The 18,763-nt window shown below is 45.4% G+C and overlaps 1 protein-coding gene across 1 annotated transcript in view; it reads right to left on the bottom strand.

Annotated features, from left to right (window-relative positions):
* The window catches only part of CCDC60 (coiled-coil domain containing 60), a 238,204-nt gene that overhangs the window by 26,578 nt on the left and 192,863 nt on the right, over window positions 1-18,763 (bottom strand). The window contains exons 7-8 of the mRNA XM_089677358.1: window positions 17,408-17,509; window positions 14,004-14,094 (exon numbers count right to left, since the gene is read on the bottom strand). Coding sequence (XP_089533484.1) covers window positions 14,004-14,094; window positions 17,408-17,509 — 193 coding nt within the window. The remainder of the gene's footprint in view (window positions 1-14,003; window positions 14,095-17,407; window positions 17,510-18,763) is intronic.

The following is an 18,763-nucleotide window of genomic DNA, read 5'->3' as shown; positions in this document are numbered from 1 at the left end:
TTATTTTAGTAAATATAAACTGCTAAATACCTTTTCCCATCAGCAGTTATTGCAGTCTTGTGACATCTATCAGTGTTCAGTCAAGCACTAGCTAAAGCTTGTAGGAGGAGTTTTATTTCTGCTCTAGGAGGATGCAAAACCCCTGACCTCTGTCTGACCAGTGCTCATTGGCCCTGATGCTGATCACATAGGAGATCTCCACTCTCCCAAGAAAAAAAAACCCTCTCTAGCAATACACACTAAACTGAGCATGTGCAAAATGCCTACGGTTCAGTCTGTCTTATCAGGAGATAAGAGGTGGTCGCTTGAAAAAGGGGAGGAACAGAGAAGTCAGGATCAAATGGCCCTTCTACACAATGCAGAGGATTAATCCCTTAGGTTCCACAGTGATTATAACAAGCATGTTTTACTGCATAAACAAGGGGTGCCTGAAAAATTCTCGGCCTACCCATGAAGCATTTGCCTTAGCCTAATTTTATTTTTGTTACTCATAGTACTTATCTTTGCAAGGTTCCATACCACATTTCTCACAAATAGCTTTTTCTTTGTTTCAGTTATTGAAGACTGAAGCGCAGAAGGTCATCATTGTCTGAAAGATGGAGAAAGTGAGCAAACGTGCTGTTATCCAATACCTGCTATCCAGGGGCGGACTATTTGGAAACTCGGGCATTGCCCGAGGGCCCAGGGTCAGTAGGGGGGCCCCATGAGATGCCCCTGGTACCTTTTTCATAGGCTTTTTTGAGTTTGGACAAGGACACAGGGGCCCCATGATCCTCTATTGCCCAGGGGCCCCATGACTTGCCAGTCCGCCCCAGCTGCTGTCTGTCCCATTTGTTTTCAACAGTCAACATTCTCAGGAGCCTCCAACTTGACACCTTGTGCATGTCCAGTACTACTGCTAAAATGTGTCCAACACGTTCCTGGGATATGCCCACTTTCTCTGCGATGAAACGTTCTGTCACACGCCTGTCTGCCATTATAAGATCCTGGATTGCTGTGATGTTTTCCTCCATACAGGCAGTTGCTGGCCTTCCATTGCGAGGGGCATCTTGGACAGAGGGGTTCCCTCTCTTGAATTCCGCCACCCACTTTTTAACAGTGGAATAGGAAGGGGCATCCTCCCCTAATGTTTCCATCATGTCCTTGTGGATGTCCTGCCCACTCATTCCCTTTTTCAGCAGGTATTGGATAACAGCACATTTGCTCACTTGCTCCATCTTTCAGACAATGATGACTCTCTGCACTTCAGTCTTCAATAACTGAAACAAAGAAAAAGCTATTTGTGAGAAATTTGGTATGGAGCCTTGAAAAGATATGTACTATGAGTAGCAAAAATAACATTGGGCTAAGACAAATGCTTCATGGGTAGGCTGAGAGCCTTTTATTCGGCCCTCGTACAGGATGATTTGACTGTTGTGGGTTTAGTAACACTTTAACTTCAGCAGAGAAAAAAATTAGGTCTCCCGTCCATTCAGGCAAGACTGTGGCAGACTTGTGGAACTCTCAGAACTGAACGAAATGCACTTTTTTGTTGGGACAAAAATCAAACATATATATATATATATGTTTCTTTACATACTCAGCTGCATGCCTAAACACAGCTTTTAGTAAAATTTAGGGTGCATTGCTTGGAAGACAAATGTAAAGTTCCATAGAAATTTGGACCTGTAACTGAACATGAAGCATGTCTGGGCACCAGTGGCGTCCCGAGACAGGTGCGGGGGGTGCGCACCACACCGGGTGACACCTCCCGCACGGGGTGACACCAGACCCGCTCCACGAAAAGGTAAGTTGTAAAGAAAGCCGATGATCCCTGCAGGATGGATCCCATCCATCCTGCGGGGATTGTTGGCTTTCTTTACAACTTACCTTTTCGTGGAGCGTGTCCGGTGTCACCCCGTATAGGTTGCATGCTGACGATCCCCGCAGGATGGACCGGATCTGCGGATTGGGGAGCATAATGGATCTGCAGATTGGGGAGCATAATGGATCAGACTCCGAACCGTCCTGCGGGGATCGTCGGCATTCAACCTATACGAGTTGACACCGGACACGCTCCACGAAAAGGTAAGTTGTAAAGAAAGCCAACAATCCCCGCAGGATGGATCAGATCTGCGGATTGGGGAGCATAATGGAACAGAGTCTGATCCATTATGCTCAATCCGCAGATCCGATCCATTCTGCGGGGATCGTCGGAGGGGGTGTCACCAAGTGTTACTGCATCGGGTGACACCAACCCTAGGGACGCCCCTGCTGGGCACATATTGTGCTTTTGTGGGTCAAGGACTCATTTAGCATCATTCACAATCTACCCTGAGCTGGCAGTAAATCGCCACCCAAACAGTTTACCCCGAGAATAAAACATGTCTTCCATTGCTGTAGAGAGATTTGCCTAAACAGTGAGAGTATTGCTGCAGCTTGAATAAAAAAGAAACACCAAAGTGCACATAATAGGACATTATGAAGGTTCACAAGTGACTGCTATTCTAACTGAAGGCCTCATTTCTGAGTAAAACTTGCTTTACTTTCAATGTGTAGATATGACATTTGGAATAAAGTAATTCTGTGCATTGGAACTGGAAATCATGCTCTGAAATCTATGACTGCCCTCTACTGTACAAACAGGCTAATGCAGACTTGGCTGCACCCTGGCAGATTTCAGTGGCTGCTATACTGGATATTTAGCAGCTTCGCACAAAGCACATTTAAAATAAACCACTTTAGAGCAGTAAAGTGACTTCCAATGCCATTGTTTCATGCGATGATAGTAGTAGCATGATGCCTACAATTGCCCTTGCAGGTAATCATCACTAGAGAAGAGCAAACTCCTCAAAAAAGATAAGTTCACCTTCGTAATATGTTACGTGTTCCACCTGTTTTAGGGGGAAGCATGTAACATGTTCCAGCATGTGCAGCCTCTCCCCCACTGATCCCCCCTCCATGTGACAGCGGCTGTCAGGGCTCCCAGGTGTGACCAGAGGTGTGTGACTGACGCAGGGAAACGCAGACTTCAGATATGTGATAAACAATATAATTTATTAACACTAACAATACAAACATAAACGCAGTGCAATACTAAACATAATACAGTGCAAACAAACCAAACCAACCACCCACAGATAACAGTACATACAAGCAAGCGTCGTCAGGCAGGCCGGGTCAATATCAATTGGGCAGGTAGGTACAGGGGGAGCAAGCGGAGATTGGTCGGGGTCACAGGCCAGGTTCAGCAGGTAGCTAGCAGCGTAGTACAGAGGGTCAGGCAGAGGGATGGTCAGGGTCACAAGCCAGGGATCAGAACAGGTAGCAGGCAGCGTAGTACAGAGGGTCAGGCAGAGGGATGGTCAGACAAGCCAGGGATCAGAACAGGTAGCAGAGAATCAGACAGGAACAGAGAGCAGGATACAGGGCCCAAGAGAAACACAACACCAAGGCCGAGTCTGCAAGTCTGGCCATCCCTTAAATACCCCAGCATAATCAGTTCCAGGTGTTAGCTGGCTGCAAAGTTGAGTCTCTGATTGCTGGGAGCATCCGCTGGCCAGCCCTGGTACTGCAGATCAAAAGGCAGGTGAGTCCCACCATTGCTGGCTAGTCCATTCCTGACAGTACCCCCCCCTCAAGGAGCGGCCTCAGGACGCTCCAAACAGTCCTAGCTGGGCAAAATGTTCCACCGCCCGGGTCTGGTAACTGGCGGGATATCAAAGACTGGCACACCGGGCAGGACTCCGGGCAGCGGCACACCGGGCAGGACTCCGGGCAGCGGCACACCGGGCAGGGGCACACCAGGCAGAGGCACATTGGGCAGAGGCACACCGGGCAGGACTCCGGGCAGAGGCACATCGGGCAGGACTCCGGGCAGAGGCACATCGGGCTGGACTCCGGGCAGAGGCACATCGGGCTGGACTCCGGGCAGAGGCACATCGGGCTGGACTCCGGGCAGAGGCACATCGGGCTGGACTCCGGGCAGAGGCACATCGGGCAGGACTCCGGGCAGAGGCACATCGGGCAGGACTCCGGGCAGAGGCACATCGGATTACCAGGCGAAGCAGCAGGCACCGGGCCCCCGGGCGGGGCAGCAGGCACCGGACCCCCGGGCGGGGCAGCAGGCACCGGGCCCCCGGGCGGGGCAGCAGGCACCGGGCCCCCGGGCGGAGATGCAGGCACCGGGCCCCCGGGCGGAGATGCAGGCACCGGGCCCCCAGGCGGGGCAGCAGGCACCGGGCCCCCGGGCGGAGATGCAGGCACCGGGCCCCCGGGCGGAGCAGCAGGCAGCGGGCCCCCGGGCGGAGCAGCAGGCACCGGGCCCCCGGGCGGAGCAGCAGGCACCGGGCCCCCGGGCAGGGCGACAGGCACCGGGCCCCCGGGCGGAGCAGCAGGCACCGGGCCCCCGGGCAGGGCGACAGGCGTCGGGCCCCCAGGTGGGGCGACAGGCATCGGGCCCCCAGGAGGGGCGACAGGCATCGGGCCCCCAGGAGGGGCGACAGGCATCGGGCCCTCAGGCGGAGTGGCGGGCGCCGGACCCCCAGATGGAGTGACAGGTCTCGGGCCCCCAGGCGGAGCGACAGGTCTCGGGCCCTCAGGCGGAGCGGCGGGCGCCGGACCCCCAGATGGAGTGACAGGTCTCGGGCCCCCAGGCGGAGCGACAGGTCTCGGGCCCTCAGGCGGAGCGGCGGGCGCCGGACCCCCAGATGGAGCGACAGGTCTCGGGCCCCCAGGCGGAGCGGCGGGCGCCGGACCCCCAAGTGGAGCGACAGGTCTCGGGCCCTCAGGCGGAGCGGCGGGCGCCGGACCCCCAGGTGGAGAGACAGGTCTCGGGCCCCCAGGCGGAGCGACAGGTCTCAGGCCCCCAGGCGGAGCGACAGGTCTCGGGCCCCCAGGCGGAGCGACAGGTCTCGGGCCCCCAGGCGGAGCGACAGGTCTCGGGCCCTCAGGCAGAGCGGCGGGCGCCGGACCCCCAGGTGGAGCGACAGGTCTCGGGCCCCCAGACGAAGCGGCGGGCACCGAGTCACCAGGCACGACAGTGGGCACCGAGTCGTCTGGCAAGACTGCGGGCACCGAGTCGTCTGGCAAGACTGCGGGCACCGAGTCAACTGGCGGAACAGCGGGCACCGAGTCAACTGGCGGAACAGCGGGCATCGAGTCAACTGGCGGGACTGCGGGCATCGAGTCAACTGGCGGAACTGCGGGCACCGAGTCGTCTGGCAAGACTGCGGGCACCGAGTCGTCTGGCAAGACTGCGGGCACCGAGTCGTCTGGCAAGACTGCGGGCATCGAGTCAACTGGCGGGACTGCGGGCACCGAGTCGTCTGGCAAGACTGCGGGCACCGAGTCGTCTGGCAAGACTGCGGGCACCGAGTCGTCTGGCAAGACTGCGGGCACCGAGTCGTCTGGCAAGACTGCGGGCACCGAGTCGTCTGGCAAGACTGCGGGCACCGAGTCAACTGGCGGAACAGCAGGCATCGAGTCAACTGGCGGAACAGCGGGCATCGAGTCAACTGGCGGGACTGCGGGCATCGAGTCAACTGGCGGAACTGCGGGCACCGAGTCGTCTAGTAAGACTGCGGGCACCGAGTCGTCTGGCACGACAGTGGGCACCGAGTCGTCTGGCAAGACTGCGGGCACCGAGTCGTCTGGCAAGACTGCGGGCACCGAGTCATCTGGCAAGACTGCGGGCACCGAGTCGTCTGGCAAGACTGCGGGCACCGAGTCGTCTGGCAAGACTGCGGGCATCGAGTCAACTGGCGGAACAGCGGGCACCGAGTCGTCTGGCAAGACTGCGGGCACCGAGTCGTCTGGCAAGACTGCGGGCACCGAGTCGTCTGGCAAGACTGCGGGCACCGAGTCAACTGGCGGAACAGCGGGCACCGAGTCGTCTGGCAAGACTGCGGGCACCGAGTCGTCTGGCAAGACAGTGGGCTCCGAGTCAACAGGCACGACAGTGGGCTCCGAGTCAACAGGCACGACAGTGGGCACTGGGTCATCAGGTATCGGATTGTCTGGCTCGACAGCGGGCATCGGGTCACCAGGTATGACAGCGGGCACTGGGTTACCAGGCATCAGGTCATTTGGCTTGCCAGCGGGCACCGCGTCATCTGGCAAGGCAGTGGGCACCGGGTCACCAGGTATGACAGCGGGCTCTGAGTCAATTGGCACGACAGCGGGCACTGGATCAGGTACCGGATCATCTGGATCAACAGCGGGCATCGAGTCAACTGGCCTAATAGGATCGTCGGGCTGGATCAGTTCATCATGCTGAGTAGCGGCATCAGGCTGAATGCAGGCATCAGGCCGAGTAGAGGCTTCAGGCTGAGTAGAGGCTTCAGGCTGAGTAGAGGCTTCAGGCTGAGTAGAGGCATCAGGCTGAAGAGAGGCATCAGGCTGAGTAGAGGCATCAGGCTGAGTCACGGAAGGCAGGTTCACCGGTTTGGATACTGGCAGGATGGTATTGGTTGGAAAGAATTTTCGCTTTTTTCTGGTTTTAACTACTGGAGCACTGCAAGTAAACGCAGGTCTGCAAACGAATGGAGCAGCTGGAGACAGAGAAAAACTGGAGGATGGAACAGGAGAGGGAGCAGTTGCTACAGAGGGCTTTTTTACAGGGTTAAAGGCAGGATAGGTGCAGCGAGTGGGAACAGGGGACTGACATGCGGTAGATAGCCAAGTATACTGGGCTGTAACTGGAGGAGCTGGTGGGAATACAGGAGTAGAGTTAGAAGCAGGGCTGGGTTTTTGTAAGCTGACTGAGGCTGGGTGCAACAAGTCTGTCCATGTCTGCAGTATGGGTTGAACAAAGCTGAGCTTACACAAAGCCTGTCTGGTCAATGACTGCACTGCGTTTATACAATCTCTTAGTGTCTGTGGTGAACATGTGGAATAACGCTCCAGAAAGTAACCCACATCATCCTCTAATAACCACACCAGGGACTCTACCTGGTCTGCACTAAATGGTGGCAAAAATTCATCCCTGCATTCGGGGGAACCAGATGAAACCAACTCAGCACAAACCTCAATCAAAGGCTGCACCTCAGAGAACTCTGTGCCCTGATCTACTAGAACATGAGCGAGCCGTATACATTCTAGTAGTTGATCCCTGGGATACTCCTTCAGAGTTTGATAAGCATACTCCCTGTCATCAAACACTAGCAGATATAAATACACAACCTCATCCAGATCCATCCTTCCCAGCAACAAGCCAAGATGGCTTCCCTGTGCAGCCACTTCTGGTCAGGATTGGCCTTGGTGTAATGTCAGGGCTCCCAGGTGTGACCAGAGGTGTGTGACTGACGCAGGGAAACGCAGACTTCAGATATGTGATAAACAATATAATTTATTAACACTAACAATACAAACATAAACGCAGTGCAATACTAAACATAATACAGTGCAAACAAACCAAACCAACCACCCACAGATAACAGTACATACAAGCAAGCGTCGTCAGGCAGGCCGGGTCAATATCAATTGGGCAGGTAGGTACAGGGGGAGCAAGCGGAGATTGGTCGGGGTCACAGGCCAGGTTCAGCAGGTAGCTAGCAGCGTAGTACAGAGGGTCAGGCAGAGGGATGGTCAGACAAGCCAGGGATCAGAACAGGTAGCAGAGAATCAGACAGGAACAGAGAGCAGGAACAGGATACAGGGCCCAAGAGAAACACAACACCAAGGCCGAGTCTGCAAGTCTGGCCATCCCTTAAATACCCCAGCATAATCAGTTCCAGGTGTTAGCTGGCTGCAAAGTTGAGTCTCTGATTGCTGGGAGCATCCGCTGGCCAGCCCTGGTACTGCAGATCAAAAGGCAGGTGAGTCCCACCATTGCTGGCTAGTCCATTCCTGACAGTGGCGGGACAACTTCTCCCCACACTCACTTGTTGAAAATAATGTGGCCATGCAGGGTGCCGCCCACAGAGCCACATTATAAATTCACAGTTTCCTGTGAATGAATATTTATAAGTACTGTCAGGCATTGCAGGTGATGGCTTGTACTTCTCAATGAACTACAAGGGTGCTGGTGATGGCTCTTGTAGTTAATTGATCTTCCTGCTCTCAGGTAACTGCCTGCCCGTATGGTAAGTGCAGGCAGCTACAGTATGCTGAGGATCTGCAGGAGTCTGAGATTGCACCAGTGATCTGCGGATTGAAGGTGGAATGCTCTGCAGGCTCCTTAGGAAAAAAAAATAAATGCATATTGTTTTACCTGAACAAAATGTGCATTTATTATTTTTCTTCAGAAGGTGAAATTATGGACAGGTAAGTGTCCCTATATTAAGCACTTGCCTACCGGGCACTTTTACCCCCTTTGTTCCCAGGCCAATTTTCAGATTTCAGCACTGTTGCACTTTGAATGACAATTGCACGGTCATGCAACACTGTACCCATATGAAATTTTTAGCATTTTTGTGACACAAATAGAGCTTTCTTTTGGTGGTATTTAATCACCACTGGGGTTTTATTTTTTGCACTATAAACAAAAAAAAAGCAAAAAATTAGAAAAATTAACTGCAAACAAGTAATTTTTCTCCTTCACTGATGTGCTTTTGATGAGCTGCAGCGGTGGGCATTGATGATGCTGCACTGATATGAAGCAATGATGGGCACTAACAGGCAGCACTGATCATTAGTGACCTGATTATCAGTGCAGATCTGCTCTGTGATTTATTGGCAATATTTTCCTCATGCTATGACAGCATGAAGAAAGTACTGCTGATTATTTATTATTTCAGTTACTTACATAGCGTTGTCAATATATGCAGTGCTTTTACATATATATTGTACATTCACATCAGTCCCTGACCCTCAAGGGGCGTACAATCTAAGGTCCCTAACTTACATTCATACATACACATACTAGGGCCTATTTAGACAGGAGCCAATTAACCTACCAGCATGTCTTTGGAGTGTGGGAGGAAACCCACACAGGCACAGGGATAACTTGCAACCTCCAGGCAGGTGGCACCATGGTTGGGATTTGAACCAATGACCCTAGTACTGCCAGACAGACGTACTAACCATTTAGCCATTGTTTAAAGCAGATGAGTGTTCTCTAAAATTTTCCAGGGCAAGCATTGGAATACAGAGGCATACAAAAAAAGTTTTGGGTTTTTTAATTTGGGCATCTTCAATCCTGCATGCTGCTTTCATACAGAAAGCTGGATGTTCAAAGAGAAGGTTCACCAAAGGCAAATCCTAGGCAATGCACATTTGTCATAATATTTGCTGTGATTGTCATGCGACAAAATGCGTGTGTAAAAACGTGCTTGGCTCAGGGTCAAAGTTTGGTCCTTGAGCTCCTTTACCACAACAAATGTGCATAGGGCAGCCCATTCAAGTGCATGACCTGCCCTATGCTCAACAGGCAGAATTGGGTAAATATCACCCACACAAAATAGTGAGTGGAACTACACAAAGTGTGAATAGGGCCTTGGAGACAAGGAGAAAGGGAAGTTAAGGAGGACAATAGAGGAACATATATATACTGTCTGCAGCAACCAGTCAGATTCAGCTTACCTTTTGTGGAGAGGAATAATAAATATAAGCACCTGATTTGAACATTTTGTCAAAGCATCCAATAACCACTTAGCCAGTGTGCTGCCCCATTTGTAGTTGCTGACTTAATTTTTTGGAGAGACACGGAAGAGCCTTTTAAAAACAGCTCAACTGGAGTCAACCCACAATGTGGCATTTAGCATCATCCAGCATTTCCGACAATGAAGACAAGGATATTGATTTATAAAGGAAAATAGGCTGCAAACAGTATCTTTGCCTGCATGTTATTGAATTGTGGAAGTCACCAGAGCTTCACCTTATTCACTAAATTTAGGGAGAGTTCTTGTATAAAGTGAAAATTCCTTTGCATAGTGAGCAGTTGGTTTGCATTAAAGGGGAATTCCAGTTACCTCTAAGTCTACTCCCACCCCCATTCTAAGCCTATGCTATCTAACCCTGTAAAGAAAAGATCTGTATATATTACTTATTCCAGGATAAGCTGTCAGGGGCAGCTACTATGTGCAGGAGAGGCAGTAAATCTATGAGTGACGTCATCTCACAGGCATTTCCCAGTTGTTTTCTGCTTTCTTTCCTGCACACAGAGGCTACCGTTGGAGACCGGACCTGAGCGGCTTCAAAATAGTTTAGTATGCACATCATTATCTTGCAGGGTTAGATAGAATAGTCTTAGAATGGCGGTAGGAGTAGGTTTAGCGTTAGTTAGGTTATGACTAGAATGCCAAGTAAATCAATACCAATGAATCCAACAGATAGGAACCTGCAAAATATATAATTTTAATAATAAAATTACGTTTATATTTAAGTATACAGCAAAGCCGTTAATAAGTCTGATTAACATCGAAGGGATCTTAAATAATAATGTATTTAGGAATAAGCAGAGTGGTATGGGGGGGGGGATTTATCGATTCTGTAGCACAGCAAGGCAATACTAAACAGGATCAGGGGACAGATTATGCAACAGATTTATTACACCTTTAGGACCAGTTCACACCAGAACACAGTGCAGGAAACCCGTAAAGAGTGCCCCCTTGTCCTCTGTGATGACCTCAGGGTAAATAGCTCTACACCGAGTTCACTACATGAACCACTGATGTATTTATACATGTTGATCATATCCCCCCTTCATCTCCACTTCTCAAGAGAGAATAAATTCAGTTCCTCTAATCTTTCCTCATAGCTGAGCTCCTCCATGCCTCTTATCAGTTTGGTTGCCCTTCTCTGTACTTTCTCCAGTTTCCCAATGTTCTTTTTGTGAATTGGTGCCCAAAATTGAACTGCATATTCCAGATGAGGTATTACTAATGATTTGTACAGGGGTAATATGATATCTCTCTCTGGAGTCTATACCTCTTTTAATACAAGAGAGGATTTTGCTCACTTTAGAAACCGCAGCTTGGCATTGCATACCATTTATAAGCTTGTGATCTACCAGAACTCCCAGATCCTTCTCCACCATTGATTCCCCCAGTTGTACCCCCCTAGTATGTATGATGCATGCATATTCTTAGCCCCCAAGTGCATAACCTTACATTAATCAACATTAAACCTCATTTGCCACATAGTTGCCCAATTAAACAGTGCATTGAGCTCTTCTTGTAAGTTGAAGACATCCTGTAAGGGCGTTATTCCATTGCACAGCTTGGTGTCATCTGCAAAGACTGAAATGGGATTTTTAATCTCAGACCCTATATTGTTTATAATTATATTAAAAGTAAGGGTCCCAACACTGAACCTTGGGGTACACCACTGATGACCCTAGACCATTCAGAGTATGAATCATTAACCACTACTCTTTGAATACGATCTTTTAGCCAGTTTTCTATTCATTTACATATGGATTTTTCCAAGCCCGTAGACTTTACCTTACACATTAGCCGTGTGCGGGGAACTGTGTCAAACGCTTTTGCAAAATCCAAGTATAGCACGTCCACCGCCACCCCTCTGTCTAAGGTTTTGCTCACCTCATAAAAAGAAATCAGATTTGTTTGACAACTTCTGTCTTTCATGAATCCATGCTGTCTGTTGCTTAAAATTTTTTTTTTCCAGCAAGAACTCATCTATGTGGTCTTTTATTAAACTCTCCAGTATCTTCCCAACTATAGAAGTTAAACTAACAGGTCTATAATTACTTGGTAAAGATTTTGACCCCTTTTTAAATATTGGCACCACATTGGCCTTACGCCAATCCAGTGGTACTATGCCAGTCATTAAAGAGTCCCTAAAAATTAGAAAAAATGGCTTTGAAATGACAGAACTCAACTCTTTAAGGACCCGTGGGTGTATGCCATCGGGTCCAGGTGCTTTATTCACCTTTATATTGTCTACATATTTTTGGATCATATCAATTGTGGGACAATGGGGATCATCTGGAGCTGTGTCAATACCATGCCCATTATGGACAAGAGCTCTCCCGTGTTCCTTCTGTGCATGTTTCCTGCACCGTGTTCAAAATGCACTGTACTTGCAATATACAGCGGGTGTCAGTGTTAGCTTAACCACTTCAATACTGGGCACTTTTACCCCCTTCCTGGCCATTCCAATTTTCAGCTTTCAGTGCTATCGCACTCTGAAAGACAATTGCGTGGTCATGCAACACTGTACCTATATGACATATTTATAATTTTTTTCACACACATAGAGCTTTCCTTTGGTGGTATTTAATCACCACTGAGTTTTTTTTTTTTTTGCTAAATAAAACAAAAAACACCTGAAACTTTTGAAAAAAAAACACATTTTTCTTGGTTTCTGTTATAAAATTTTGCAAATAAATACAATTTCTTTATAAATTTAGGTCAAAATGTATTCTGCTACATTTCTTTGGTGCAAATAATAATAATAATTGAATTTGTATTTTTTTTTCAAATGTTTCTATTATTTCTTTTATTTTTTATAAAATGTTTTCTCTTTTTTACTATTTTATTTTTCAGCACACTGTGACCAAAGCAATACAATGTTACCATAGTAACTTTGAACTACTCTGGGCAAGTGATCTTGATTTTTTTTTTTAACACATTATGATTACTAATACCAATGTATTTAATTGATAATTGCAATCATTGTTACTGAATTAAACTGATTAATTCAGTCTTTTGTTGTGATTAGCTGTGATTGGGCAAAGCTGATCACATGATACAGATGGACTGTGATTGACCCTGTCTGTATCAGGTGACTGCCTTGACTAGTCACAGCTAACAACATAATTGTATACAATAGATGGCATGACAGGAAGCCATCCATTGTATACGATTGTCGTGATCAGCTGTGATTGGTCACAGCGGGCACATGACACTGGGAATGGGCCGGTGTAGCGATATCTCATCAGCTGTGTCCTGTGGACACAGCCGGTGTCAGATTGCGCCTCTGCGCAGCCCCGCGGCCGCATGAGTGGCTTATTTTGACAGGACGTCATATGACGCCCAGTCACAACGGCGAGATGCAGTGCATTTTCCTGCACTGGATTGTATAGTAAAGTACTACCATGCGATCTGGTTGCTGTGCGTTTTATAAAGTAGCGCATGCACTACTTTTGCTGCAGAGTGTCAAAGTTTCAGCCCACTCATATAAATGGGCTGAAATTGCTCTGCACCCAGATCGTATGTGAATCACACAGGAACGCACAGCACATTCCTGTACGATACATGGTGTCAACTGGCCCTGTTAACAATACAATCCTTCTAAAGTTGCCCTAAAGTAGCACTGCCACAGAATCAAAGCTGACATTGACCACCTCTTAATTGTGCATCTGTCTTTTCTGCTGTGATAAATCTGTTGCTGACCCATACAAATCTGTCACAGTTGGATTCCTATGATTACAGGTGTAGGGGGTCACAAATGCACAGAAAAACTGTCACTGTAGGCTTTGCTAAGTGAAAGGCAGACTGATTGGCAGCTAATAGTGTTGCTTATCTCTTGCATGTTTACCTATCCTAAAGGGTTATTTCATAGTCACTGATCCAAAGGAAGTCAATAGAACTGACAATATAAAATTTTACTTTCCTCCTGCCACATTTGTTTCTTTTTGATGTCATCTGCAGCCTGCACCTCAATCTCCAAAAATATTTTATGAAGCCAACCACTGGGAAAATGAAGATTGAAACACTGGCCACAAGTCACAGAAATACAATGTGATTTGAGATTTAAAGAATTGGAAAGAGATTTGCATCATTTACACTGGAAAACAGTTCCATATTTCCCCCAAAATCCATGCAGCATTAATTTATATGGCATTGTACTCTAACTCCAGTGGGACATGTACATCACTATAACATAAAATAATGGGTTCCACTTAATATAAGCATGCCACGGCTTTACAGCTTTACTTTTTTGCAAGTGTAATATATAGGCATGGCTGATGAGCCAAACTCTCTCCATATATTTTTCTCACTAAAAGATTAACTAGCTGAAATATTTAGCTCTACCTTTTAGGATATTAAATTTATTTATACCTGTAAAACATGGCAAAATATTTCTGGCAGTTGTAGGAAGTAAAAAAAATAATTTACCTTTCCTGGCATTATAAACTGCTCCCACTTCATTTCTATTTCCTTTTCTTTATTGATTCTTTTAAATGATGTTTTACAGCCACCTGGATCTCTGGTTTATAGAAATAGAGTTGAAGTAAGTTGGTTGAAGTAACATCTTACAGCTTCCATGATATGCACACTATATATATAAAGTACATCATACAATATACTAAGTTTAGAAAGAATGGTACACAAATTTAATTACCTTAGAGTTTGAATATAATAAATGTGGTTTACAACTTAGTTGTAAAGGACTGTATAGTTGAACTACAATAGAATGCCACTGAAATCAGGAGTGATTGGGTCGGTTTAAATTGTATATCTAATATTTTTTCCATAGAAACTAGCTTTAAGTTGGGGTAGAACACAAGTTTGCTGAAAATCCAGTCCGTTCACAGGCACAAAGAACTAATGCGTCTGTTTGCTAAAATGGCAACCAACTATTGATAGTGCACTTCCTGACTTTCCAACTTAGGTCATTTTTCTTAGAATATCCAACAAGGGTTTTTTTTTGTGTGCCAGACCACTCACTAGAAAAGGCAGTGTTCTGCAGCAATTTGTCAGTGTTGTAGCCGATAAAGCGAGTTGACAGTGTGTAGTTAGGGAGAGATAGTTGTACTATACAGTGCCTTTGCTATATACAGTATAGTGCTATAAACAGTGCTCAAATTTAACATATTTTGCAGGGATAGATAGTTGTTGCTGTACAGTGCTGTATTGTGCTACATTGCTGTGAACTGCAGTGTGGTGGGCTACATGTGTTCACACTGCATAGACCCAACAGTTGTTGTTTAGCTGCTATCCTCAACCCACAGGCTATTTTTTTTTGGGGGGGTGGGGGGAGTTTTATTGTTTTTCTCCTTTCTTTTTTTTTATGTTGTTAACGTTTTACTAAATAAATGAATATTGTGACAGTGTGGTGATCTGTCACAATATAAAAAGGATATTTCACCTGGTATACTCAACAAGGCAGGTTGAGGGGCTCCAGGGCACCCTTTGCAGCTGTAACAGCTTCAACTCTTCTGAGAAGGCTGTCCATAAGGTTTAGGAGTGTGTCTATGGGAATGTTTGACCATTCTTCCAGAAGCGCATTTGTGAGGTAAGGCTCTGATGTTGTACAAGAAGGCCTGGCTCGCAGCCTCCACTTTGACCATGGAATATTTAGTAGCAAGGAAATTTCACAGATGGACATATTGGAGAGGTGGCAACCTAGCACGGTACCACAATTGAATTCACTGAGCTCCTGAGAGTGACCCATTCTTTCACAAATGTTTGTAGAAGCAGTCTGTATGCATAGGTGCTTAATTTTATATACCTGTGGCCATGGAGGTGATTGGGACACCTGAATCCAATGATTTGGAGGGGTGTCCCAATACTTTTGGTAATATTTGTATCTTAGTCTTCCCAGCTGGAGTAGCCCTGAGTAACACTTAGGAATATAGCCTTATATTATACCACCTGTATATGATCTATACAGGAGGCTGGCCCTCCTTGTTTCTTCCTCTTTTACAGCACTCCCACACCTGCGCTGGGATATTTTCATGCTGCTGTGACATCGCACACCTTTGGAATTACACTTTGTAACTGTAGTGAGTATGGTGAACTTTGCCAATATTTATTTTACATAATATTACATTTTACATATTTTCATGCTTGCTTTGTTTGTATTCAGGCCAAGAAATATGCTCCTGTAGAAGCAAAAACACCCTGAAAAGTATACTAATTATAGCAGGTAGAGGGGAAACCTCTACTCCACCACCTAGTACCTTGATGCAATTATTTTGTCATACAAAAGTTTTAATATAATGCACAATAAAGAGTTACTATTTTCAAGCATCTGAATATTTTATAATACTATTTGATAGACCTGTTTATTTAGTGATGTGCCTCATATAAAGTCCCATGGGCAAAATTAAATGTGTTATGTAGTATGGAATAGGGATGGAGATGCACCACTTATTTGAAGATAAAACATTTCTTGTCTATCTCTTTTATATTACAGCACAATGAAGCTGTTCACTACTGTCCAGCCACTGCATTATAGAGTATAGTAGGTGGCCATTGCCTCTCAAATAAAACACTCTAATGTGTATGATATGTTAAAAACAGCCTTTTGTCACCATTTTAAAATGTAGCCAGACAAAGCTGCTAGAATACTGTCCAGTCACTGAACAATATTTGTGGATATTGTCTCTTAGATAATAGACTCTAATTTTATTGGCAGACAAAACTTGCCTTATCTCTTTCAATTTTCTTTCTAACCCAAAGTTCTCATTCATGTCCTGCCACTAGCCATTTTCTACCAAACATATAACTACATTTTATATTTTGAGTGTGTGGCTGTGGTATGGAAGTCTTTTTTGTGCACTCTATTTTGACATTTTATTACACATCCAAGAAAATACTGGTGGAGTGGTATTGCAAAAAAGAAGCTCACAATCTACACTATGAAACTGTTTTGCTACTGTCCCAATTGGTTGAGTTGCTGTTGAGACCTTTAGTTGTATTTTTTTATAAAGTACACTTTTAGATATGTAGTGACTGCTACTTCCATTGTTCAATTCAGGCTTATTACCGCTGGAGAGAACAAAATCAGGTATTGCAGCAAAAACTACATAAAAAAACTTGGGGTGCTGCTAATGTAGTTAAGCCAAGCAATAAAGTGAAAGTTAGAAAATGAATTATACATACAAAAAATTGTGATGCTAGAAAATGGTTTTGCTGACGCTGTTTGTGAGAGTTAAACTGTTCTGTAACACCTCATACAGCTTAATGGCATTTCCCAAGCATGTATTGTACTTGAAAGGATTGATGTTTTTTTTCTATGTCAACCTCAAAGTCACATAAAATTAGGACCCTCTCCCTGCACTATGGTTTATTTTTTAATGTATTTTTACATTGGTATATGTCTACCAGCTCTCTATTCCTTTTTTGAAAACCCCTTGCCTAATAGCCTTGAAATTGACTGTAATTGATAAGCAAAATTTGCCCCCTCCCCCCCTAGACTTTAATAGGGTTTGGTTTTATGTTCACAATTCTCTGACTTCACACTGGGTTTGATAAATCCTCAAATCAAACCCAGACACATTAGCTCATCCTAAATTCTATCCAGCAATGTTTATAAACAGCTTGCAAAATAATAAGACCCATTAAGATCTACTGAAAAATTGATATCTTTGTTGAGTGAAGAAGTGAGGTTTCTTTCAGAACAATTAAATGACCAGCTATTGAAACCAGTCTGAAGGACCAAAACAATGTCAATATGTGGAATAAGCTAAAGCGACAAACAGCACTGCACAGTCCATGTTTTAATTTTTATTTTCAAAGAAGTGTTACGAGAAAAATAGTATTACAAAATTATTAGAATATCCCAAAGCTTGTACCTTATATTCCAGCAGGTGGATACAGGTCGCATCAGGCCAGACTGCTCTGTTAAAGATTCTAACAACCAATGGAGGGCACAGAGCTGACGGAAGAGAGATTCCCTGGAAAGGAAGCAGTGGTATATGACATACTATACATACTGAATGCATGCTTTTAGGCAGCATAATATAATGAATGGCACACTGTTGGCAATTAGTTTTTAACAAAATGTAAATGTATGTATTACATGGCACACATAAACTTAATTATGTTTTCCATGTATTTTAAAATTACATAGTAATTCAAGAAAGATCACATGTACCAATACCAGTATAAACTAATGAAAGTTCACACTGCCTAATCTAAACCTCACTAGATAAGCAACTGGTGGGGGTACTTAGAAGAATCCACAGCCCCCATCCCCAAACTCCCCCACCCCCAACTTAGAGAATCCAGGGTCTCTTCTCTCTGCTGGTTTCTGTTAAAGTTGAATTCAGAATGGCTATTCATGGCTCTGCCCACACAGCCACAATTTTTATTCACAGAGAGTGAAAAAACTACATGTCCTGACTGCCATCACAGCATAAGGACTGTAGTTCTCAATGGAGCACAAGTCTAGAAATGTCAGCACACTTTTACTCCATTGATACTTCCTCTAGATTCGTAACTAGAGATGAGCGAATTATTCAAAAATTCGATTCGGCTGATTCGCCGAATTTGCGGGAGAAATTCGATTCGATGCGAATTTATTCGCTGCAAATTTAACTTATTAAAAGGGTTTCTAGGCTTCAGAGAGCCTTTATATTAGTGCAGAACACTGTACCTTTAATTTAAATGCCCTTGGAGTCTGCTGGGGAAGAGAAATAATACTGTCAGTCAGTATGACATGCAGATGAGTGCCGTCGATCTTAGAATCACCGCACACTTCACTCATTTGGGCAGTCACGGGGCACGACGAAGAAGAAGAAGAAGAAGAAGAAGAAGAAGAAGAATGAAAAGAAGAATGAAAAGAAGAAGAAGAAGAATGAAAAGAAGAATGAAAAGAAGAAGAAGAAGAATGAAAAGAAGAAGAATGAAAAGAAGAAGAAGAAGAATGAAAAGAAGAATGAGAAGAAGAATGAAAAGAAGAATGAAAAGAAGAATGAGAAGAATGAAAAGAAGAATGAAAAGAAGAAGAAGAAGAATGAAAAGAAGAAGAAGAAGAATGAAAAGAAGAATGAGAAGAATGAAAAGAAGAAGAAGAAGAATGAAAAGAAGAATGAGAAGAAGAATGAAAAGAAGAATGAAAAGAAGAATGAGAAGAATGAAAAGAAGAATGAAAAGAAGAAGAAGAAGAAGAATGAAAAGAAGAATGAAAAGAAGAATGAAAAGAAGAA

Source organism: Staurois parvus, unplaced genomic scaffold, assembly GCF_062004578.1.
Source record: "Staurois parvus isolate SC_StPar_1 unplaced genomic scaffold, SC_StPar_1.0 ptg000014l, whole genome shotgun sequence".
Classification (NCBI taxonomy): Eukaryota; Metazoa; Chordata; class Amphibia; order Anura; family Ranidae; genus Staurois; species Staurois parvus.
This window is presented reverse-complemented; position numbering and strand designations above follow the sequence as displayed.